We start from the raw sequence: 25,045 nt of genomic DNA on the forward strand, positions 1-25,045 counted from the left end.
TTGAGAATTTTAAAATATCGATTTTGTAGAATACATATAGGCCCACCTTATCTTGCCCAGCAGTACTGAGAAGCTACATATCTTGGTAGGAGTAGACTAAATATTCTCAACAGTTCTACTCTTTCCACTGTTTAAGAAAAATTGTAAGCCAGACATGGTGCTGCCTGCTTGTAATCCCAGTATTTGGAAGGCTGAGATAGGAGGATTGCAACATGGCCAGCCTCAGCAACTTAGGTCCTTTGCAACTCAGACCCTGCTTCCAAATAAGATAATAACAAAATAAAGCTGGGGGTATAGCTCAAAGAATGCCTCTATGTTACACCCCCCAACACACCCCACACACACACACACACGGCATTCTTCAAATTCTTCCATACCAGATTGATATATGCTGTCACATAATTTCTCAGTTCTAATAATTTGTGTGTGTGTGTGTGTGCGCGCGCACACGCGTGCATATATAGATGAATATAAAGCAAGGAACCTTTCCTGAACTTAGGAAAAGAAGTTAGTATATATGAAAAAAATTAGAGAATGATTTTAGGTAAAGTAGGAGTTTAAGCCAGGCGTGGTGGCGCACGCTTGTAATCCCAGCATTTGGGAGGCTGTGACCAGAGGATCGCGGTTCGCAGACAGCCTCAGCTACTTAGTGAGGCCCTCCACAACTCAATGAGACCCTGTTTCAAAATAAAAAGAATAAAAAATTGGGCAGGGGGGGTAGCTTGGAGGTCGAATGCCTCTGGGTTCCATCCCCAGACCCACAATAAATAAATAAATAAATAAATAAATAAATAAATAAATAAAGTAGTTTAGAGAAGGCTAAATAAATAAACTAGGAGTTTAGAGAAGGTGAAGATCATTCTGGGCTAGTGTAGTTATAAAAGGTTTCAAGGAGATAGAACTATTTTTAAGAATAGGTAAAATTTAGGCATGTAAAAGGAACAAGGTGACCAAAAGCATGAAAACTGTTATATACTTTTCTTTGTAAGTTGAAGAAGAGTTTTATGTGACATTTGGTATTGGCTGGGAAATAATGTTCAATTAGTATACTTAGTGTCCTAAAGTTTTAGTATACTTTTAAGAGTTACCTACAAAAAATGTGCTGTAAATTTACAAAATGCTGTTTGAAAAAGAAATCTTAATTCGATTTATACTTCGTTTATGAATTCTTAGTACATTATTTAAAATTTTTTTTGTAGTACTGGGGATGAAACCCAGAGGCATTGTGTCTCCCAGCTACACCCCCAGCCCTATTTTGTAGTCCTTTTTTATTTTTGAAAAAGGGTCTCACTGAGTTGCAGAGGGCCTAAGTAGCTGAGGCTGGCTGCGAACTGCGATCCTTCTGTCTCAGCCTCCCGAATGCTGGGGTTACAATCGTGCACCACCACGCCTGGCCATTATTTAATTTTTTGTGGTAACAGTTTCTGGATGACATTCAAACCAGTAACAGACCTGGGAGGGGAGGTGGTCACATCAGAACTGTTATGGGCCCATCAGGCCTTTATTCTTGTATGATTCTTTGTATGATCTTAAAACTATGATTACAAATGCAGTTCTTTTCAGGCACTAAACAGCAACTGGTGAAAGTTGTTACAAAGGTTGAAGATAAGCTAGAGCATAAGACTGTGGCTCTGTTGAGTTTTAGTAAGATGCATCAGTATTTTAAATATTTAATTAATTGAATGATTTTACTTTTGTAGCATTTATACTTCTAGAGATAGTAAGATTTAACTGCACAAAGGCTTTGAAAATACTTTGTATAAATCTTGTCTTATCAGCTACTTAAGATGTTTTGGCTATCTTCCCATTTTCTTCCCATTTCTTTTTTGGGGGGAGAAAGAAGATTGAACCCAGGGGCATTCTACCTCTGAGCTACAGCCTCAGCCCTTTTTTATTATTATTATTTTTGAAACATGGTCTCCCTAGGTTGCTGAGAGTCTTACTGCATGCTGAGGTTATCCTCAAACCTGCAGTCCTGTCTCAGACTCCTAAGTCCTGGGATTACAGGTGGGTGCCGCCATGCCTGGCTAGAGGTCACTCTTATACAAACAGGACCCATCCTGACCTGATTCTAGCCTACCTTCCCATTATGTCCCTATAATGATCCCTCCCACGCCTAAAGTCCTGACCTACCTCTGTCGAGTGCTCTTAAGTTAATACCTTCAGCCCAGCTCCCCGCTGAACTATAAACCAGAATCCAGTTATTGCTTAGTGGACTTCACTTCAGGCACCAAAGACTCAAAATGGTATAATGGGTGGGGGGGTGATTTTGGAGCCAGAGAATTTACCGAATGCCTCCTTTACTGAGTGGCTTTGGAGCAGTCACTTCACCTGTTTCTCTTTCCCTCTATATTTAATGGAAATAATTATGTTAGTAATACAAACTCTCCTCGGGATTGGTTGATTAGATATATTCTAGAGAACTTTGTATTATTGTAGCATCGTATGTAAGTATTATTTTTTGACCATTTTTCCTTTTCCTATGTTACCACTTAGTTAATGGCATTCACCACTCTCTAGGCTCTAGAATTAAGACAACTGTGATTCATGTCTGACATAGTGTGTGATGATTAGCAAATTATTAAACCATTCTGTGTCTCATTTTGATATCTGTAAAATGAGAATAATATAGAATATTCCTCCTAAGTTGTTACCTGAGTTAGTATATGTGAAATACTTTTAATAGTATTAAAATTTTGGTTCATAATAGGCACTGAATCAGTGTGAACTTCTATTACTAGATCAAGACCAGAATCTTTGATACTATATTATATTTCTGTCCTATGCAGGTGTTGGTGCGTTCCTAACGGGCTTTTTTCTTTCTTTCTTTCTTTTTTTCTTCCCCCAGTACTTGTGATGGAACACGGGGCCATTCTGCCTCTGAACTACACACACACACCGCCCTATTTTTTTATTCTTTATTTTGAAACAGGGTCTCACTGAGTTGCAAAGGACCTCACTTAAGTAGTCGAGGCTGGCTACTTCAGAACCACAGTCCTCCTGTCTCAGCCTCCCGAATGCTGGGATTACAAGGGTGCGCCTCCAGCCTGGCGATGAGGGCTTTTCTTTAATGCATCTCTGTTTTGTTGTGCCTCATTCATTTAGATGTAGCCAGTTTCAGTTAAGTTTATTAAACTCTCAAAGTTGTAAAAAGTAAATATATATGGAATTTCTGATTCAATTTTTCTTTCCTTTTCACAGGAAAAAGGTCATTGGCAAGAAAAAGGTAGCTCTTGGAGACAAAAGTTAAAAACAGACTTTTTAAAAGACTACCCCAGAAATGTAATTTTACAATACCAGCATAAATGTTGTTTTTATGGAAAACTCCAAGTCTTAAAATCACCTCTACCAAACATTTGAAATCAACAAGTACATGTGACTGGTGACAAATGATTCTAAATTATCAATGCATCATGTCAAACTTCAATTTCTAGGTGACAGTTATACAATGGAAATAATAGTCATTGATATTTCCATGGTTTGAATTCAGATACTTCTTATAGAAGAACAGAAGCTTATGCTAAAAATAACATCCAAATGTGGTGAGCTCTTAAGGATTTTTCCCTTCAAGTGTGAAGGAAAATGTGACTGCTGTATGCTGTGGAGATGCCTCTAGAACTTACTTTAAAGCCTTGAGATTGAATGCTTCCTCCATTCCAACCCTTTCAGATGGGGAAGAAGCTATCTACCAAGAAGAAACCTACTGCTTTCTTTATTTTAATATTTCTTAGTTTGTTGATACCCTTTTGTGTGGGGGCCACATTAAAAAGATGCCTCTTCTGCGACTGGTTATTCAAGTTCCATATGATGTTAAATTTGTAGTCTGCTAAAGATCTTTGTATCTCTGAGGTATGAGATAAGGCAACTCATACTTAGCTCTGTGTTGCAAACTACAAGATTTTGACCATCGTTTAGCCATGTTCTTTCTGTCTCTCTTCATTCCAGAGGTTTTGCTTGAAAACCGTTAAATGTTTTGTTCTGATAAGAATGTTCCGTTACTTGATACCTCTGGCTTCATTGTCTTACAGGCTTATCTTTCTGAGGCTTGGTGGCCCTTCATCCATTGAGTAAGCAGGTCTCTGGCTAAAAGTAAAGGAATTATAATCACATGATGAATTAGGCTATTTGCTGTGAGCAGATATTTCTCAATTACTAGTTTTGTACAGAGAAATTTGTGTGTGTGTGTGTGTGTGTGTGTGTGTGTGTGTGTGTGTGTGTGTGTGGTGCTAGGGTTCCTGGAAACCCTTCTACCTCCGGGCTACACTCCCAGACCTATTTTTAGACTTTTTTTTATTAGGAAACAGGGTCTCTTAAGCCAGCACAGCTGGCTTCCAACCTGCGTGATATTCCTTTCTCCGCCTCCCAAGCGCGGGATTACAAGTGTGCGCCACCATGCCAGGCCTCAGAGGAATTTTGTTTTAAAGAAGACTGCATGCAAGTAAGGCATTTAGAGTGTGTCTTAGAATTACATGATTGTTGTCAGTGCGTTCACATTACTATAGATAATTTCTCTGTAGTTTTGTGTTTTGTTTTGTTTTTGTGATACTGGGGCTGGAACCCAGGGGGTTTTCTATCTCAGCTATACTCCCAGACTTATTTTTTTATATTTTTTGGAAACAGGGTCTCACTTAAGTTGCTGAGAGCCTCACTAAGTAGCTTCAAACCTGTGTGATCCTCCTGTCTCAGTCTCCTAAGCACTGGGATTACAAGTGTGCACCACCATGCCTGGCTTCAATAGTTTTTTGGGGGTTTTTTCCTTCTTTTTTTTTTTTTTTTTTTTTTTGTGGGGTGGGGTCTGGGGATGGAACCCAGGGGCATTTAACCTCCAAGCTATACTCCCTGCCCTATTTTTGATTCTTTACTTTGAAACGGGGTCTCACTAAGTTGTGGAGGGCCTCACTAAGTAGCTGAGGCTGTCCACGAACCGTGATCGTCCGGTCTCAGCCACCCAAATGCTGGGATTACAAGCATGCGCCACCATGCCCAGTTGTAGTTTTTTTTTTTTTTAATTAAACTTATTTCCTTTAAGCCTTTTCTTTTAGATTCAGCACAGGTAGACACAGTCTTGAACATTTTAGATGGTACAAAAATTGTTTATCTTTGGAATTTATTTATTTATTTATTTATTTATTATTTTTTTGGTGGTACTGGGGTTCCTGGAAGCCCTTCTTCCTCCGGGCTACACTCCCAGACCTATTTTATATTTTTGAAACAGGGTCTCTTACACCAGCACGGCTGGCTTCGAACCTGCGTGATCCTCCTGTCTCCGCCTCCCAAGCGCGGGGATTACAAGCGTGCGCCACCACGCCCGGCCTATCTTTGGAATTTATTTAAATGGGATTTATGCCTGCCATGGTGGCACACACCTGTAATCCTAGTACTTGGGAAGCTGAGACAGGTAGATCAAAGGTTCAAGGCCAGTCTCAGCAACTTAAATGAGACCTTATAAGCACATGATTTTTTGTTCATACAAACAGGTCCTTGATTATTTGTTCTGGAGATATGTGTATTAATCAAACTCATTACCAGCTGTAAAACTTTGAATAGTTTTTAATTTTTAAGAGCTTTTTCTCAACTGAAACTGTAATGTCTCAAGATTGAAATTACCTACCACTGTGCCCAAAACATAGTAAACAAACATTAAGAATTAGGGGAGGAAAACAAGGTTTAACCACACAGTCCTTGTCCTTATTTTCGTTTTGTTTGGTTTTGTTTTGGTGGTACTGGGGTTCCTGGAAGCCCTTCTACCTCCGGGCTATGCTCCCAGACCTATTTTATACTTTTTAAAGTTTGGATACAGGGTCTCTTAAGCCAGCACAGCTGAATTCTGCACCACCACACCCGGCACAGTCCTTGCCCTTAGAATGAATGGTGGAGATAAAGTGAAGAAATAGTAGCAGGTCAAATGCTTTGTTAGATAGATATAAGGCCAAGATACTGAAGCATCATAGGGGACCATCTAACCCAGACTGGAGATGTCTTGGAAGGATGACATCCTGAGTTCTGCAGATGTAGAAATTAATAGGCAAGAAGGAACAAAGTATTCCAGGAACAAATAACACATGTACAATCCTTGATATACTCCCTATTTCCTCTTTATATTTTCCTATTTCCTATGCAACCACCTGCAGAAACCTGTATACCCTAGTTTGTAAATGGATTAATAGTGAATTAGACTCCTTTATATCAGTTGGAACTATCTGTTACATCCATTTCAGCTTGGCCCAAGGAAGGGGAGGAATGCAATTAGTGAATAGACAACGGAGACGAGAACATGTAATCGAATCGCTTCTGCTAATGAAAGGAGCAAGTATTCTGGAGTCAAACTGACCTGGATTTGAGTTCTGGTCATACTGCTTGTAGCTGTATGATCTAGACAAATAACATTAACTTCTTTTAACGCTGATTTTTCTCTTGGGTAATGCTCTCAGGGACACCAGACTTAAATGCACATGATCTGGTGATTTGTGTACAGTAACTGATAACTTACTACAAACTGTTTTTCAGTGAAGGCCCTAAAGCAAGAGTGAGGGAAACTAATTATAATTCATCCATTACCCAAAGGCTTGTAATCATTTACACTCGATTTTTTATGTTACTTCCAGACAGTAGTTTGAGTATGTTTGATGTGATTTTTTTCCCCTTAACCAGATAGGTTTAGAGTAATTGTGCACTGCCTTCTAGACTCCACTGTTTCATCCGTGCCTACAAGAATACGAAAAACAAAGAGACTGCTCAATGGCACAGTGGCAGAATCAAACACAAGTACTGTACATTGGAGGTTTTTTATGTGGGTTGGCTATATGTGCTCTTGGTTGGGTCACTAAATTTTGCTAGAGTTAGGGGGTGTAACGAGATTAAATCCAGAGAAAGTCTATTTCCGAGCTACATTCTCAATCCTACCCCCCTTTAAATTTTGTTTTGTTTTGTTTTTAAAATCTCACTAGGTTGCTGAGTCTTATTACATTGCTGAGGCTGGTCTCAAACCTGTCATCCTCTCATATCAGCCTCCCAAGTACTGGGGTTACTGGTATGCGCCACCACACCCGCCCCCCCCCCGTGGTACTTGGGGTGGAACCCAGGGGCTTTTCTACCTCCGGGCTATACTCCCAGACCTTTTTTAATACTTTATTTGGAACCGGTCTCACTAAGTTGCTGAGAGCCTCACGTACTTCGTAGCTGAGGCTGGCTTTGTACCTGCGTGATCCTCCTGTCTCAGCCTTCCAAGCCCTGGTTTTACAAGAGTGCGGCACCACGCCCGGCCGGGCTTAAATTTAAATGTCTTTGGCATCTGAGATGGATGCCAAGAAGGAAGCTGTGGAGTACCAGGGTAAGAGAGAGGGCTGGTCACTACCCAGCGCAATGACGCTATCAAAAGGCCGCCCAGAATGCATCTCCTCTTTATGTGAAGAGTAATAATAAAAACACCTGTGTCCCATCATCCATCCACTGGACCTGCTCTTCTCCGTTAGCACCAGGGCACCCGGGGTCCCCGCAGCCCGCGCGCACCTGGCGGCCTCCTTCGCGCCGGCCCACGTGACCCGGCGCCGCCCAGGGGGCCGGGACCACGTGACCCGCCCCGCCCGCGGCGAGGTGGGGCCCGGCCTTTGCCCCGGAAGCGCTTGTCTTCACTGACAGCTGCTGGCTCGGCGGCGGGGCGGCGGGCCGGGCAAGATGGCGCTACGGCCGGGCGCGGGAGCTGGCGGCGGCGGGGCGGCGGGGGCCGGCGCGGGCGCCGCCGGGGGAGGCAGGTGCGTGCGCGGCGCGGGCTGCTCCGCGGCGCTCGGCGGTTATGGCGGTTTGGGGGCAGCGGCGACCCTTCCCTTTGGAAGGGGGCTCGGAGGAGGGTCGCCTCCCGGCGCCGGGCGGGCGCGGGCACCTGCTGCCTGGGGCCCGGAGAGGCCCGCGAGCCCGGGCGAGGCAGGCGGGACCCGGAGGGAGGACCCCGAGCCCGCGCCCCGCCGACCCTTTCCAGGGCTCGGCCAAGGGTGTTGAGGGAAGGACCTGAAAAATCTGCTCACAAAGCCGGCCGCGCTGTTGGGGGATGTATGCGCTTTGTAGGCGAATCTGTCATTCCCCCTTCCGCGGCGTCTTGTTCTGTCCTTTTTATTTTCTTAACATGCGACAAGCCGCAGGAAAATCTGAAAAGCTTTGAATTGGTAATCGTCTTGCGATAGAGCCCTTGTCTTGTAGAGGTGACTCTGAGACTTGTCTGTCCGTCTCCCTTTTAAACAGGCATTTAAAAACAAAGAAATTTCACTGTTGGATTGCAGTTGTCCGTTTATTACAACAAAGCGTCCGCTTAGCACTTAAAAAAAAAATCTGTCCCCTTTGTTATATTTTCCCTGTGTGGCCGGCTGTGGTAAGGGAGATAGATGTGTGTTTGCAGTTTGACAAGTTTGTTATCATTTGAAGATGAATTTTATTCCAGAAAGTCTTCACTCGCTTCTATGATAACCTAGTCTGATTTTATTAGCTAACACACATTGCGCACTACTCAGAAGTAAAAACGTGGGGTTTTTTTGTCTTTAATAAATTATCTTGGAAAATGAAGTGTTAGGCTTTTTCATGTAGTTTAATGTTGTCATGAACACTGCAAAGTGTAAGGTCTATAAAGTTATCACCTCTTGCAGGTGCTTATAAAATATGTCAGAAACAAAAGGTAAGCTTTGTTGAATGAACCACCTGTATATATGACCCCTTTTTAAATTTCCTCTACACATCTTTAACTTTAGATTGAAAACTTTTGCTTCCTCTTTTTTATTTTCATTTTTTCATTTTGAGTTTTTCATGCAGACTTGGTATAAATCAGTTTATAGCTGAAGAAGTACATAACAATCTCCTCTGTTTCTTCTTAAGACAGTTTCTAAAATGTTCGTGCATGGTATGATTAATAGTAGTACCAAGTTATAAAAAGACTATAAACTTCAAAGAACTCAGTATTTTGGGCCCAGATTTTTATTTTTCTTATAAACTGGGTGGGAGCTGGGCATGGTGGCACAGGCTTGTAACCCAGAATTAGGGAGGCTGACACAGTAGGATCACGGTTCATGACCAGCCTCAGCTACTTAATGAGGCCCTTTTCAACTCAGTGAGACCCTGTTTCAAAATAATAATAAAAAAAAAGAGAGAGCTAGGTGTAGCTCAGTGATAGAATGCTCTTGGTTTCCATCCCCAATACTGGCCCCCCCAAAAAAAAATTGGAATGGAAGCTGGGCATGGTGGCCCAGGTTTATAATCCCAGTACTTGGGAGGCTGAAACAGGAGGATCACAGTTTTGTGGCCACCCTCAGCAACTTAGTGAGGTCCTCTACAACTTAGATTCTGTTTCCAAGTAAAAATAAAACAAGCCCCGGGGAATGTATCTCAGGTTGAATGTCCCTGGGTTTCATCCCCAGTACCACGAAAAAAATTAAGTGGAAAGAACCTCAGATACAGAAAGTTGAGAGGATTATTTGCTTTGGTTTATAATAATTATTAGTCCAAAGACATATTTTTTCTAAATGTAGCCTAAATTTTGATAGAAATTAGAATGACTAGTTTACGGTTTTCTTTCCTATAATGTAGTAATATCTGCATTCTCAATGATCCTTTGAAAATATATGATAAGTATTCTACATAGACTGGAAATATATGAAATACATATATTGGAAACTGAGTCTGAGAAACAGAAATGTTTAGGGAGCAATGGTAAAGTCTGAAGTTAGGTTAAAAGGCAACTAATATCATAGTAGCCTAAGTACATTTTAGGAAAAAGAAACAAGCAATCTAAGTTTTTAAAGGAATAAATTTATAAACTAAAAGTGACCACAGTTTTAAGACACTTTTCTCTATCCTAAGAGACTAACCAAAAAAGCAGTTGGAAAAAGCAGTGGTATTTTCCAACCTTGATATTAGCTGGCTTTTGTTTGGTATCTTGAAGGGGCTACTATATAATAAATGGTAGATATGTATAAAGGACAAAGTTTTCTCAAGAGATAAAAAATATAACTTGCCAGGCGTGGTGGTGCACGCTTGTAATCCCAGCGTTTGGGAGGCTGAGACAGGAGGATTGGTGTTCACCAACAGCCTCAGCTACTTAGTGAGGCCCTCTGCAACTCAGTGAGACCCTGTTTCAAAATAAAGAATAAAAAATAGGGCTGAGTATAGCTCAGGGTTACAATGCCCCTGAGTAGGTCCATCCCTAGTACCGAAAAAAAAAAGTATAGGGGCTGGGATGTAGCTCAGTGGCAAAGGGCCTGCTTTGCAGGTGTGGCACTCTGGGTTTGAACCCTGGTTCCAAAAAAGACCAAAAAGAGAACCCCTTAAAAAAAATAAGATTAAAAAAAAGTATAACTTTAAAAAAAATCAAAGCAGTAAAATTAAGAGTTGAAAGGTTGGGATTAGTCTGTACCCCTTCAGCTGATAGTCATTTAATGCCAACATTGATACTGTAGTGATTTCAAAAGTTATTCAAGACAGGTCCCCATCCTAGGAAAGTATACAAAATAACTATAGCACCAAGTAAAGGAGACAAAGAGATTGTGTCAGTTTGGGAATAGTACAATTTGAGCTTATCTCCCCCCCCCCCTCCTGTATTCTTTTTGTGGTACTGGGGATCGAGCCCAGGGCCATTCTACCTCTGACCTACACCCCCCTCCCCTTTTTATTTTTATCTGGAAACAGGACCTCACTAAGTTCCTGAGCCTGGCCTCAAGAACCTGTGATCCTCCTGTCTCAGTCTCCCAAGTATTAGGATTAAAGAGATGGGCCGCCATGCCTGGCTCGAAAGGATCATTATTGGATCATTATTAAAAGGTCTATTAGAAATAGGCATCTCACTTGTGCTGCATTAGAAACCACATTCTGGAGGTGTGCTGATCCATCAGCAAGTCTTTATTTAGTTCAGACCTGAGAAAGGCATTAGCAAATGTACGTAAATAGCGACGGTAACTGGAAAGGAAGGACGAAGGAGCTGAGCATGTGACAAATAGATCTCACGGGTCTGCTTTCATGCCGAGGCATCGGCAGTATGTGAATGACTGCTTTCACCTTTGAAGTCAAACTTCTGATCACCTTGCTCCCTAGTAATTTTGCCAAGCTTTTGTTGTTATCTGTGTCTTACTTAGCTGTTTGCCTATCCACTCTTTAAACGTATTGGTAAACCAGACATGGTGGCACAGGCTTGTAATCCCCGCGCCTGGGAGGCAGAGACAGGAGGATTGCACTGGTTCAAAGCCAGCCGCGCTGGTTTAAGAGACCCTGTTTCCAAAAAATAAAAAAGTATAAAATAGGTCTGGGAGTGTAGCCCGGAGGTAGAAGGGCTTCCAGGAACCCCAGTACCACCAAAAAACAACAACAAAAAAAAAAACCATATTGGTATTAGTTGTCTAATTAGTTGTCTAACATTTTAGAGAATCATAAGAATGGTATAGGGTTCACTAGGCAGTTTGGGTTATGTTTTTACTAGAGTAAGTCATGTTAATCAGTAGTGTGTTTTGTTTTTATCTGTTTTATTTTTTAAGTAACCTTTATATATCTGTAAAATATATTCTCATCTGATCATCTGAATTGTCTTGGTTGGAACCTTGGCAAGCTTTCAGTTCTTTGCCCTCTTGTCAGAGGGGAAAGCAGATAGACTGCTGAAGAGGACTGCACAGAACTCCATGGTTTAACTTATGGCAGAGCTGGGGGAAAAAATAATGTAACTCAGCAGGCATGGTAGCTGTAATCCCAGTACTTGGGAGGCTGAGACAGGAGGATTACAGGTTTGAGGCTAGCATGTGCTAACTTAGCAAGACCCTCTTGCAAAATAAAAGGGCTGAGGGTGTAGCTCTACTACCAAAAATTAAAAATAGAATATAACTCAATTTTCCAATTTTCTCTGAACCGCTAAGCCATAGTGCTCATTTTAATCTTTAAGGGTGAATTTGAAAGGTTTGACAGTTTGGTTGCTTAAATGCATTCATCACTTCTAAGTTTATCAATCTTAGTAAATGAATAATGTCTTTAAAAACAGTACTACCATAGTTCACCTTCTATTTATTTATTTATTATTTTATTTTATTATTATTATTATTTTTGGTGGTACTGGGGATGGAACCCAGGGGCCTTCTACCTCCGGGGTACACTTCCAGACCTTTTTATTTTTTATTTGGAAACAGGGTCTCTTAAACCAGTCAAGGCTGGCTTTGAACCCACGCGATCCTCCTGTCTCAGCTTCCCAAGCGCGGGGATTACAAGCGTGCGCCACCACGCCCGGCTCTTTCACCTTCGATTTAAACCTTTTAATCCCTTTAACACATTACTTAGCTACTATCTCTTATATGCAGTTACAAAAAGCTGTTGACTGTTCAGACCTCTCTGAGTACAGGCCTGCTTGTCAGCAGCAGAGTTTATCATCCATCCCCACACTCTACTATTAAAGTGCTGGGCATGGTGGCCCATGCCTGTAATCCCAGTGTTTGGGAGGCTGAGACAGAAAGATTTCAGGTTGCAGGCCAGCCTTAGGAACTTAACAAGACCTTGTTTCAAAAGGGGAGAGGGGTAGCTCAGAGGTGAATACTCCTGGGTTCAATTCCCAATACGAAAAAAGAAAAAAAAGCCAGGCATGGTGGCACTTGTTTGTGATCCCAGTATTTGAGAGGCTGAGACAGGTGGGTTGCAGGTTTGATAACAGCCTCAGCAAGTAGTGAGACTTGCATCAATGTATAGAGACCCTGTTTCCAAATAAAAATAAAACAGGGCCTGGGAATGTAGCTTGGGTTTAATCCCCAGTGCCACCAAAAAAAAAAAAGACTATAAGTAACATATAACTAGATGTCCAACTAGAACTCTGTAAACCATCTTGCAAAATATTTTAAAAACAAACATTTTAGAGCCAAAACACTCTTAAAATTTAGTTTTTAGCCTAAAATGATTTATAATAGAAAAATGCAAGGTCACATAATTTGGCACACTATTCCTAGATTTCACTAGATTCTCTAAAGACTACCCAGAAACCTTTCTTTCATATCAGTGACCCCCACACTAAGAACCTTTTTCTCACTTAGGAGTTTTTTATCTTCTTTCTTTTCCTCTGATCTCAGAGAATGAAGTCCCACTTCCTTTGTTACCTTACTGTGTTAATCCCATTTCTTCACAAAGCTTGATTTTCCAGTCACTGAGTACATCTTTTTGTCTTCTAAGGCTTTCTCCCAACAGGTGTCTTCCTTTTTCTATATTGAAACTGATCATCATTTTCACGGCAGTGATTTTTCTTTCGTAATCTTCTTTCTGACCAACTTTTCCACAGCTTTAGTACTGGTAACTGCTTTCTTCTTTTGTTCTCAGAGACCGCTCCCTCCCCAGTTTTCACTGTGAGATTTCTCCCAAGGTTGTCCATAGCTGTCTTCTCACTACATATGAACATTTTCTTGGCTATTTTATTTGCAATCAAAGATCACTTCCTCTTTATCGAAAAGCACCTCCTTAGATTTATCGGGAGCTTTCTTTCTTTCTTTCTTTTTTTTTTTTCTGAGCTTCCTGAGTTCTCTGATTGCTAGACTGCTCCTTGTGGACACACTCCTGCCACCTTTCTTCCCACATCTATGCCTATGAGATTTGTTTCTGTTTCTAGAAAACAGTAGTTTCCTCGTAGTTGCCTAGGCTCAGGGTCTCCGTATCATCAGCTCTCTCTGCTCTTCTATTACAGTTCCCCCTCCTGGAAGCTAAGACCTGTTAACTCTTTAAAATTTCTAATTCACCTCTTCTTTTCCATCCCTACTACTTTAATTCTGACTAAAAAACTACTTTTTTTTTTCCCTCCTGGTCTGGGGATGGAACCCAGGGGCATTCGATCTCCAAGCTATACCCCCTGCCTATTTTTTATTCTTTATTTTGAAACAGGGTCTAAGTTACAGAGGGCCTCACTAAGTAGCTGGGGCTGTCCATGAACCACTATCCTCCTGTCTCAGCCTCCCGAGTGCTGGGATTACAAATGTGTGCCACCACGCCTGGCTAAGAACTACTATTTTTGTGTCTTATTAAAATTATTGAGGGAAGCCAGGCGTGTTGGGGCATGCTTGTAATCCAGCACTTGGGAGGCTGAGACAGGAGGATTGCAGGTTTGTGCCCAGCCTCGGCTACTTAATGAGGCCCTCTGCAACTCAGTGAGACCCTGTTTCAAAATAAAGAGTGAAAAATAGGGCTGTAGGTGTAGCTCGGAGAGAGGATGCTTCTGGGTTCCATCCCGAGTACCACACACACAAAAAAATTTATATATGGAACTGGGTACAGTAGCACATACCTGTGGTCCCAGCTATGTGGGAGGCTGAGGCAGGAGAATCACTTGAGCCCAGGAGTTCTAGTCCAGCCTGTCTAGTCTCAAAAATAAAGAAAAAAATAGTTTCTTTTCACTTCAAGTGTTCTGCCATATGCTGTTATCCGAGTAACCTCTTAAAGCACAAATTTCTGATCATATAATTTTTAAAGACCTCTAGCCGGGAAGCCTTAATAAAAAACAAAATGAGATACCATTTTACACTCATTAGGATGGCTCTCATAAGACAAAAAATGAGAAATAACAAGTGTCGTGGAGGATGTGGAGAAATTGGAACCCCGTGCATTGCTGGTGGGAATGGAAAATGGTGCAGCTGCTGTGTAAAAGTGTGGCAGTTTCTCAAGAAGTATGACTGTAGTTACTATGACTTAGCAATTTTACTCCTTAGGGATGTAGCCAAAAGAATTGAAAGAGGAACAGATAACGAACAGGGCAGCATTCACAACTCACTAAGGGGTCTCACTAAGTTGCTGAGAGCCTCACTGAGTAGCTGAGGCTGGCTTTAAACCTGTGCGATCCTCCTGTCTCAGCCTCCCAAGGGCAGGGATTACAAGGGTACACCACCACGCCTGGCTCTGGTTGCTTTTTTTTTTTTGGTGGTCCTGAGGATGGAACCCTTCTACCTCCGGCTACACTTCTAGACCTCTTTTATATTTTATCTGGAAACAGGGTCTCTTAAGCCAGCAAGGCTGGCTTCGAACCAGCGCGATCCTCCTGTCTACGCCTCCCAAGGGCGGGGATTACAAGCGAGCGCCACCACGCCCGGCTCTCTGGTTGCTTTTTAATCATACATTTAACCTTAAATAATTTTGAACATCCCTTGCATCTCTGGCCTCAGTGCTTTGCTCACACTATGTAGTATACCTCTCTTTTCCTTTAAGATTTAGCTCAAAGCTGCCTCCACAAAACTTGCCAAGGTATAACCCATTAAAATGAATATTTCTCATCTCTATTAGTATTTCAGACCTTACTTGTAGCAGTTAGTTTATTTACCCTATGTTATAATGATTGCCTGTGTCTTCAAGATTGCAGGCTGTTTCAGTTCTTTCGTATGGTATACACTCATAAATGTTCAACAAATTGAAACTAAGACAACTGTTTCATTTTATGGATGGAAAAATTGGAATTTAGGGAAGTCACACAGTGACAGAGCAGGACTAAGCAGTCTGCCTTTTTTTCTTTTTTTTTTTTTTTTTTTTTTTTTTCGGGTCTAGTGATGGAACCCAGGGGCATTCAACCTCTGAGATACACCCCCTGCCCTATTTTTTATTCTTTATTTTGAAACAGGGTCTCACTAAGTTGCAGAGGGCTTCACTAAGTAGCTGAGGCTGTCCGCGAACCGGGAACTGCGATCCTCCAGTCTCAGCCTCAGCCTCCTGAATGCTGGGATCACAAGTGTGTGCCACCACGCCTGACTGCAGTCTGCCTATTTTAAGATGTTCCTTTTACACCAGCGTACTGAAGCTCATGCATCCATGGATATTACATCTGTATTCATGTTGGACGGTTCAGTATTATACTGCTGAATAGACAGCAGGGCCTGTCTACTATTCTTCTATTCATGCAAACAATTACATGTTTTTATCTGAAATCTTTGTACATATGAAGATTATGATGGATTTCTGTTCTGTTTTCAGCTTCATGTTTCCTGTTGCAGGTGGAATAAGACCCCCTCAAGGTATGTGAAAGCTTAAGATTTTTAACTTTTGGTTTTTACTATTGTGTTTCTTAGGGAATGAATAGATAGAAAGTTCTGTTGCTGCCAAAGAGAGTAATATTTTCTTGTAGTCTTAAAATTATATGACTCTCTTAGAATTTCTCAAAAAAGTAATTTAGGCAGTAACAAGGATCACTCCTTTTTCAAAATTAAACATGTCAGTAGATTATTATTTAATCTTAGAGATAAAGGAGACTTTCATGGAAAGGTAATAAAAGTTAATTGAGTTGTAATTTTCTTAATGACATTTTTTCCTTCTATTTTGACTTCTGTGACACCTTCTCTTAGATTGTTAGTGCCATGGGGCAGAAACCACATCTCATCTGTATCTCCAGCTGATGGGACATAATAGGTTCTTTGTAGATGTTTGTTGAATTAATAAATTAACCTCTTCAATTACCTTTCACCTCCATGTTCTCTCTATATGATAGTGTTTTATTACAATATATATAAAAAGATAACATGTATCCTGATTTAAAGTACTCAAGTCTCTATTTTATTTCTAGAAATTTATCTACTAATTATATACCCACCAATATCAGTTTTAGCTCTGTCTTCAAGGAAACAGTAGTGAAGGGATATAATGGGACCCATGCTGCTTTACAGCTGGGACACAACATTGGGGGAGAAATATATCCACCCTTCTCTTCTTCCCGTCCACTTCTCCCACTCCAGAATATTCCTCACCCCACACCCCAGTATCAAGCTGCTTCTGAAAACTGGCCCTTCTCACAGAGCCAGTGCTGGGTGTTTATGGTAGACTTGTTTAGGGAAACAGACTCCTAGGTCACCAACAGAGATGAAAGATAAAGAGCAGCTCAATAGCAGGTGGTCAGTAGCATCCTGACTTTGTCTCCATGTAGATTCAGTGATGGCGGTTGAGTTTCAGATAAACTTTTCCAAGAGTCAGTTGTGTTCTTTTCATTGTGTTCACATTTATGCATTATTTATGTTCTCTGTAATTAGATGTGCCCGAGATTTTGATCAAATGGTTTGAGATCATTTTCTCTTTAAGAAGGTATTATAGAGTTATGTGCTCATTATCATGCATAGGTCATTATTTTGCATATTTGTAAACATTCAAGTAAAGGATCTACATTGTGGAACAATTAAATAGAATAAGAAAACATTCCGCCGGGCGTGGTGGCACACATATAGAGCCATATCTTAAACATACTAGGCAGTTACTATTTATTAAATTCCCAAAAGGATATATATTCATTCTCTTCTGCTCTTGGGAGTACATCATTGGAAAGGTTTGGGAAGATACTAGGCTAAATCATACTTTCACAATAGTGTTCCTGTCACTGCTTGTATACTTTGTATGCCAATGCCTATTTTTTGGATAAGGTTATAATAACTTCATGTAAGAGAAGGGAAAAAGAATAGCATTTCCTTGACATACGAAGTATTGAATAGTTTTACAGATGGAAAACAATCGGGAGGCTGAGACCGTAGGATCGTGGTTCGCAGACAGCCTCAGCTACTTAGTGAGGCCTTCTGCAACTTTGTGAGACCCTGTTTCAAAATAAAGAATAAAAAATAGAGCAGAGGTTGTAGCTCGGAGGTCGAATGCCCCGGGGTTCCAACCCCATACTCACACACACAAAAAAAAAAAAAAAAAAAAAAAGAAAAAGAAAAAGAAAAGAAAAAGAAGGAAAGAAAAAAGAAACAGGCACAGAAAAAAGTGAATCAAATTGCCTAAGTTCCCAAAGCTAGTAAGTAACACTTTGATTTGGCTTCCAGAATTTATGCTTTTAACTGTTACTGCATTAGATAGCTGCTGCTGCATAACAAGTTACCCTGAAACTTAAAAAAAATAAACATTATAGTATTTCACAATGTGCCTGTGGGTCAGGAATATGAGAGTGGCTTTACTGAGTGCTTCTGGTCAGGCCCTCTCATGAGGTTGCAGTAAAGGTGTCAGCCAGACTGTGATAGTCTGAAAGTTTCCTAGAGCTGAAAAATCTGCTTCCAAAATGGCTAATTCACATAGGTGGCAAACTGGGGCTACCTCATCTAAGGAGTCTTCAGTTCAGCACTATATGGATTCTCCACAGGACAACTTGACTTGCTCTAGAGCAGATGCTCTAAGAAAGCAAGGAGAAAGTCACAGAGTTTTTTAAAAATTAACCTTGGGAGTTACATGCTGTTGTTCCTACAGTACCTTCTTGGTTGTACTTGTGTGGTGCAGGAGGGAATGATGCAAGCACCTGAACACTGGGAGGCAGAAATCATGGGGTGCCATCTTCAGAGCTGACTAACACAGTGAGACCATACTGTTCATTTTAAAAATGTGCATGACAATTCTGTAGAATAGATTTTATTGTCTTCATTTTACTGATGGAGTTTTATGGCTTGGCCAAGATCACACATCTAGGTAAAATGGAATTGGGATTCATATTCAAGTCTGTTTCATTAGGAACATACTTTTTTCCACTGTACTCTGCTGTCTACAAATTATCAAGTCCTCTAGGTAATTCTGGCTATAAGAAAATAAACTTTAAAATGCCTTGAAATAATAATGCCTTGGTGTTTCCCAGCAGGCCTGATGCCAATGCAGCAACAAGGATTTCCTATGGTCTCTGTCATGCAGCCTAATATGCAAGGCATGATGGGAATGAATTACAGCTCCCAAATGTCCCAGGGACCCATTGCTATGCAGGTACTTGTCTCTTTAGTTGATTGTTTTATACTGTTATTGTTTGTTGTTAGATGCTGGCATAGCAAGAATTGCATTTTTAAGTTTAATATATGGATGGTTTAAGAGCAAAGGGCTTAAATACCAGTGAGAATTAGGTAAACAGAAAACCTCACACCCAGACACATCATAGAGAAACCAGGTGACCATACCAAGGGATTGACAAGGGAATTAAGGACTTTGAAAAGTCATTTAATAGTAAACTGGGATCTAAGCTGGACAAGAAGGCCATGAGGCCCGAATGAAGATGATGGCTAGGAGGAATGTGGAAAATTAACAGAGGGGAGGTGTTAGTGAGAGCAGAATTGTTGGTATTAATGAGCTGGAAGGCCAGGAGGTGGTGGTCAGATGTTGGGCTGCTTAAAATCAAGAATTTAGACTTCTGGGAAGATGCCAACGGAGAAAAGTGGTGATTACGAGTACCACTAACAATCAATCTCTATTACCACAAAATCAGCGCCTTTCATAGCCAGAAAACACCATCAGCAGGGAAATAAAAACTGTTAATACAAGAGACAGAGGGGAAAAAAAGGGCTAGAAGAACAGCCAGACACCAGAAAAGAAACCAGCCCGCAGTTCTGCAGATACAACATACCAAAACCTCTGGGACACTTTGAAGGCAGTATTAAGAGGAAAATTTATAGCACTGAGTGCTCACATAAGAAAAACAGAAAATCTTCAAATAAATAACCTAATGACATACCTCAAAGCCCTTGAAAAGCTGGAACAATTGAACCCTAAAGCCAGTAGAAGATAGGAAATTATTAAAATTAGAGCAGAAATTAACGAAATAGAGAATTAAAAAAATACAGAAAATCAACAAAACCAAAAGCTGGTTTCTTGAAAAAAAATTAACAAGATAGATAAACCACTAGCCAACCTAACTAAAAAAAAAGAGAGAATCAACCCAAATTATGAAGATAAGAGATGAAAAAGGAAAAATTACTACTGACAGTGTAGAAATCCAGAGGATTATCAGAAGCTACTTTGAAAAACTATACTCCAACAAAATGGAAAATCTGGAGGAAATCAACAACTTCCTAGATAATAAAACCTTCCTAAACTGAGTCAAGAAGATATAGAACATTTAAATCAACTAATAACAATCAAAGAAATTGAAACAGCAATAAAGAGCTTACCATCAAAGAAAAGCCCAGGACCAGATGGTTTCCCAAGTGAATTCTATAAAATCTTTATAGAACAGCTAACCTCAATACTACTCAAACTATTTCGTGAAATAGAAAAAACTGGGACTCTCCCAAATACATTCTATGAAGCCAACATCACATTAATACCCAAACCGAATAAAGACACTTCAAGAAAGGAAAACTACAGGCCTATATCTCTGATGAAATTGAATGCAAAACTATTAAACAAAATACTAGCAACATGCATTCAAAACCACATCAAGAAAATCATACACCATGACCAGGTAGGGTTCATCCCAGGGATACAAGGCTGTTTCAACATACGAAAATCCATGTAATTCACCATATAAACAGAATCAAAGACAAAAATCACATGATCATTTCAATAGATGCTGAAAAAGCATTTGATAAAATTCAACATCCATTTATGATAAAAACACTGCAGAGAATTGGAATAGAAGGAACATATCTCAACATTATTAAGGCAATATACAATAAGCCCACCGCCAACATCATATTAAATGGGGAAAAACTTTAAGAATTCCCCCTAAAAACAGGAACGAGACAAGGATGTCCATTATCACCACTTCTCTTCAATATAGTACTAGATTCTCTAGCCAGAGAAATAAGGCAAGAAAAGGAAATCAGAGGAATACAAATAGGAAAGGAAGAACTCAAACTTTCACTATTTGCAGATGACATGATACTATATTTAGAAAACCCAACAAACTTAACCAAAAGGCTTATAGAACTGATCAACAAATTCAGCAAAGTACCTGGATACAAAATCAATCTTTAAAAAATCAGAAGCTTTCCTGTACACCAACCATAAATCCACTGAAAAAGAAATTCAGAAAATGCTTCCACTCAGGATCTCCCACAAAAAAATAAAATACTTAGGAATAAACTTGACCAAGGAGGTAAAATATCTCTACAAAGAAAATTATAAAACACTGAAAAAAGAAATCGAAGAAGATCTTAGAAAATGGAAGGATCTTCCATGTTCATGGATTGGCAGAATAAATATCATTAAAATGCCCATCCTTCCAAAAGTGATCTACAGATTTAACGCAATGCCCATTAAACTACCAAGATCATTCCTCACAGACATAGAAAAAATCAGTCCTTAAATTTATCTGGAATAACAAAAAGCCCAGAATAGCCAAGGTAGTTCTCAGCAACAAAAACCATGCAGAAGGAATCACAATACCTGACTTAAACTATACTACAAAGCCATTGTAATAAAAAAAACAGTATGGTACTGGCAAAAAAACAGATACATAAACCAATGGAGCAGAATAGAAGACCCAGAAACAAGTCCACACACTTTCAGCCAATTGATTTTTGACCAAAGGGGCCAAAAACATACACTGGAAAAAAGATAGCCTGTTCAACAAATGGTGTTGGCAAAACTGGTTAACCATATGCAGAAAATTGGAAAATAATCCCACTTTCTCACCCTGCACAAGAGTCAATTCAAGATGGATCAAAGACTTGGAAACAAACCAGAGACCTTGAAGCTCCTTGAAGAGGGAATAGGTCCAACACTGGAACACATAAGCATAGATAAACACTTTCTCAACAAGACCCCAAAGGCACAACAAATTAAAAGGAGAATCAATATGTGGGATTGCATGAAACTGAAGAGCTTCTGTTCAGCAAAGGAAACTGTCAAGAACCTCAATCGAGAGCCAACAGAATGGGAGAAGATTTTTGCCACCTACACCACCGATAGAGGATTAATATCTAGAATGTATAGAGAACTCAAGAAACTCAACACTAAGAAAACAAAGCATCCATAACAAAATGGGCAAGTGAACTAAATAGATACCTCACAAAAGAAGAAGTTCAAATGGCCAATAAATACATGAAAAAATGCTCAATATCACTGGCAATCAGAGAGATGCAAATCAAAACTACCCTGAAATTTCACCTAACTCCAACTAGAATGGCAACCATTCAAAACACAAACAACAACAGATGCTGGCAAGGATGTAGAGAAGTGGGAACTCTAAGACATTGTTGGTGGGATTGCAAATTAGTGCAACTACTTTGGAAAACAGAATGGAGAATCCTCAGAAGAATGGGAACAAATCTACCATTTGATCCAGCAATACCACTTCTGGGTATCTACCCAAAAGATAGGAAACCAAACTACCAAACTAATACATGTGTATCTATGTTCATAGCTGCACAATTCACCATAGTCAAACTATGGAACCAGCCAAGATGTCCATCAACAGATGAATGGGTTACAAAACTGTGGGATATGTACACAAAGGAATTTTACTCAGCCATTAAAAAAACTCAATTACATCCTTTTCAGGGAAATGGATGGAACTGGAGGACATTATGCTAAGTGACATTAGTCAGTCACAAAAAATAAGAAATCAGATGCTTTCCCTAATATGTGAGAGTTAGAGAGAAATGGGTCACAGGAGGAACTCTAGATGAAAAAGGAAATCCTATAGAGGAGCAAACAAGGCAACCTAAAGGAGGAGAAAGGAGGGGGGAAGAGGAAAATCTCTAAAACACACAATGTACTTCAACATATCGAAGTCAACCACTAAGCTGAGCAAGGGAAGGAGGGATGGGGAGGGAATGGGGTGGGAATTGGGTAGGGGTTAAACACACGTTTTTTACCTCAATATGATGTGTGAATATAATGCACCAATAAAAAATTTTAAAAAGAATTTAAAGGTGCCGCCATTGTATGCTAATTGATCAAGGATATGATCACGGAATGGGAAGGTAGAGTGGAATACTGGCCATGATTGCGCTGCGAAGGTCAGAGACCTGAAAGGCTGTAGTGTTAGATGAGGTATCAGTGTGAACATTGACATCACTCACAACCGTTTAGGGGTAGAATAATGAAAAATAAAGTTCTGAAGTCTTAAATTGAAAAGTGAGGAAGTTGAGGGTCAATAGACAACACCAACAAGGTATGATAATAAATGATGAAGTCCAAAGCAAGAAATTAAAACATATTCAGGTTTTTTAAAAAGAAAGAGGAGAAATTAAAAGAGTCAAGGAAGAATATGCTCCACTGGCAGGAAGTATAGAAGCAGCAATCTCCAATGAGAGGGCTTCGGGCAACAGCCAGGTTTTAGTTAGGAACAGAAGGGCAACCTTCAGGGAGAAGTCAAGGAGAGGTTTTCACTCAGTAAAAATTAGCTATTATAATCATTATCTCTATCACTTTTTTTTTCTTTTTGGTACTGAGAATTAAACCCAGGGGTTTTCTGCCTCTGAGCTACCCCCAGCCCTAGTTTGTTTGTTTGTTTGTTTGTTTATTAGTTTGTTTATTATGTGGTACTGGGGATGGAACCTAGGAGCATTCTACCTCCAAGCTACACCTCCAGCCCTATTTTTTATTCTTTATTTTGAAACAGGGTCTCACTGAGTTGCAAAGGACCTCACTAGGTAGCTGAGGCCGGCCTCAAACTGTGATCCTTCTGTCTCAGCCTCCTGAATGATGGGATTACAAGCATGCGCCACCATGCCCAGCCATATTTTATTTTTTACTTTGAAACAGGGTCTCAACTAAGTTGCACAGGGCCTTGCTATGTTGCTGAGGCTGCCTATGAACTTGTGATGGTCCTGTTTCGGTCTTCCAAGTTCTGCAATTACAGGTGTACACCACTGTGCCTGATGTGCTATATATGGTATTCTTACTTCTGGACAGTTAATAAACTAATAAACTTAATATGTTGTATTGACATACCATTTACTACTGATTATATATACATATACATACATACATACATACATATACTTTTTTTTTTTTTTTTGCGGATCTGGGGATAGAACCCAGGGGCATTTGACCTCCAAGCTACATACAACCCCTGCCTTATTTTTTATTCTTTATTTTGAAACAGGATCTCACTAAGTAGCTGAGGCTGTCCGCAAACCACAATCCTCCAGTCTCAGCTTCCTAAATTCTGGGATTACTAAGTGTGTGCCACCACACCTGGCTTATATTTTATTCTCTATATGTTTGGGTATCAGGGCCGGGCGTGGTGGCGCATGCTTGTAATCCCCGCGCTTGGGAGGCGGAGACAGGAGGATCGCGCAGGTTCGAAGCCAGCCCCGCGCGCTGGCTTAGGAGACCCTGTTTCCAAATTTTAAAAAAGTATAAAAAATAGGTCTGGGAGGGTAGCCCGGAGGTAGAAGGGCTTCCAGGAACCCCATTACCACCAAAAAAAAAAAAAAGTTTGGGTATCAGGCCTATGACAATGAACATCAAGATATTTATTATGTTATTATAAATATTGGGAAATTAATTTTAATTTTATTTGCGGAATAACTACCATATGCTAGGCTTCTATATAGATATGTAAGTTACTGCTTCTCAAAGTGTGTGAATCATTGAGCTCAGAGGAATATAAATTGTTTCTGTATACACACACACACACACACACACACACACAGTAGTGGTCACCTCTGAGACAGTGAAGGGAATAACAATAATTTCAAATCTTTAATTTGAATATGTTATATAGTTTACTAATCCAGCTATTAAGAAGAATTTGTGCAAGTTGCATTTTTACTTGTAATAAATGAGAGGAAAGTTTGTGTTCTTTAAGCTTTTGTTTCTTCTAGGCAGGGATTCCGATGGGACCAATGCCAGCAGCAGGAATGCCATACCTGGGACAAGCACCATTCCTGGGCCTGCGTCCTCCAGGCCCCCAGTATACACCAGACCTGCAGAAGCAGTTTGCTGAAGAGCAGCAGTAAGACACCAGGACTCAAGGATGGCAGGATGGCATCATAGTAGCTGTTTTATAAATTGGAGAGCGTTCTGTAGTGCAGATTTAAAACTGAAATAGTCAAGTTGCTTTTCAAAACTTTTAATATGCTTTGATTAGAAGTTTAAAGCTTGCCGGGCCAGGTGGCGCACGCTTGTAATCCCCGCACTTGGGAGGCAGAGACAGGAGGATCGCGCAGGTTCGAAAGCCAGCCGCGCGTGCTGGCTTATGAGACCCTGTTTCCAAATAAAAAAGTATAAAAAATAGGTCTGGGAGTGTAGCCCGGAGGTAGAAGGGCTTCCAGGAACCCCAGTACCACCAAAAAAAAAAAAAGTTTAAAGCCAAAAAGGACTTTAGAGATTCTCTGATTCAAATCTCTTGATTTATGTCTAGGAAAAGTGAAATCCAGAGAAATGAAGAGATTTATCAGTT

At 40.3% G+C, this 25,045-nt stretch overlaps 2 protein-coding genes across 16 annotated transcripts in view; both read left to right on the top strand.

The window, feature by feature from the left end:
* DDX52 (DExD-box helicase 52) overlaps positions 1-3,250 on the top strand; it is a gene marked incomplete at both ends in the record, with an annotated part of 27,493 nt that extends 24,243 nt beyond the window's left edge. Inside the window, one exon of the mRNA XM_080713696.1 lies at positions 3,202-3,250. Coding sequence (XP_080569822.1) covers positions 3,202-3,250 — 49 coding nt within the window. The remainder of the gene's footprint in view (positions 1-3,201) is intronic.
* Positions 3,251-7,674: 4,424 nt separating this feature from the next.
* SYNRG (synergin gamma) overlaps positions 7,675-25,045 on the top strand; it is a gene marked incomplete at both ends in the record, with an annotated part of 101,053 nt that continues 83,682 nt past the window's right edge. For 10 of the 15 annotated variants that reach the window (XM_080713697.1, XM_080713705.1, XM_080713706.1 and 7 more), the window contains 4 exons: positions 7,675-7,751; positions 15,937-15,977; positions 18,560-18,681; positions 24,468-24,598. In XM_080713697.1, the coding sequence (XP_080569823.1) occupies positions 7,675-7,751; positions 15,937-15,977; positions 18,560-18,681; positions 24,468-24,598 (371 nt within the window). The remainder of the gene's footprint in view (positions 7,752-15,936; positions 15,978-18,559; positions 18,682-24,467; positions 24,599-25,045) is intronic. The other 5 variants (XM_080713704.1, XM_080713709.1, XM_080713699.1 and 2 more) reach the window with 1 other exon arrangement.

This window comes from Muscardinus avellanarius (assembly GCF_963383645.1).
Source record: "Muscardinus avellanarius genome assembly, chromosome: 16".
NCBI classification, from domain to species: Eukaryota; Metazoa; Chordata; class Mammalia; order Rodentia; family Gliridae; genus Muscardinus; species Muscardinus avellanarius.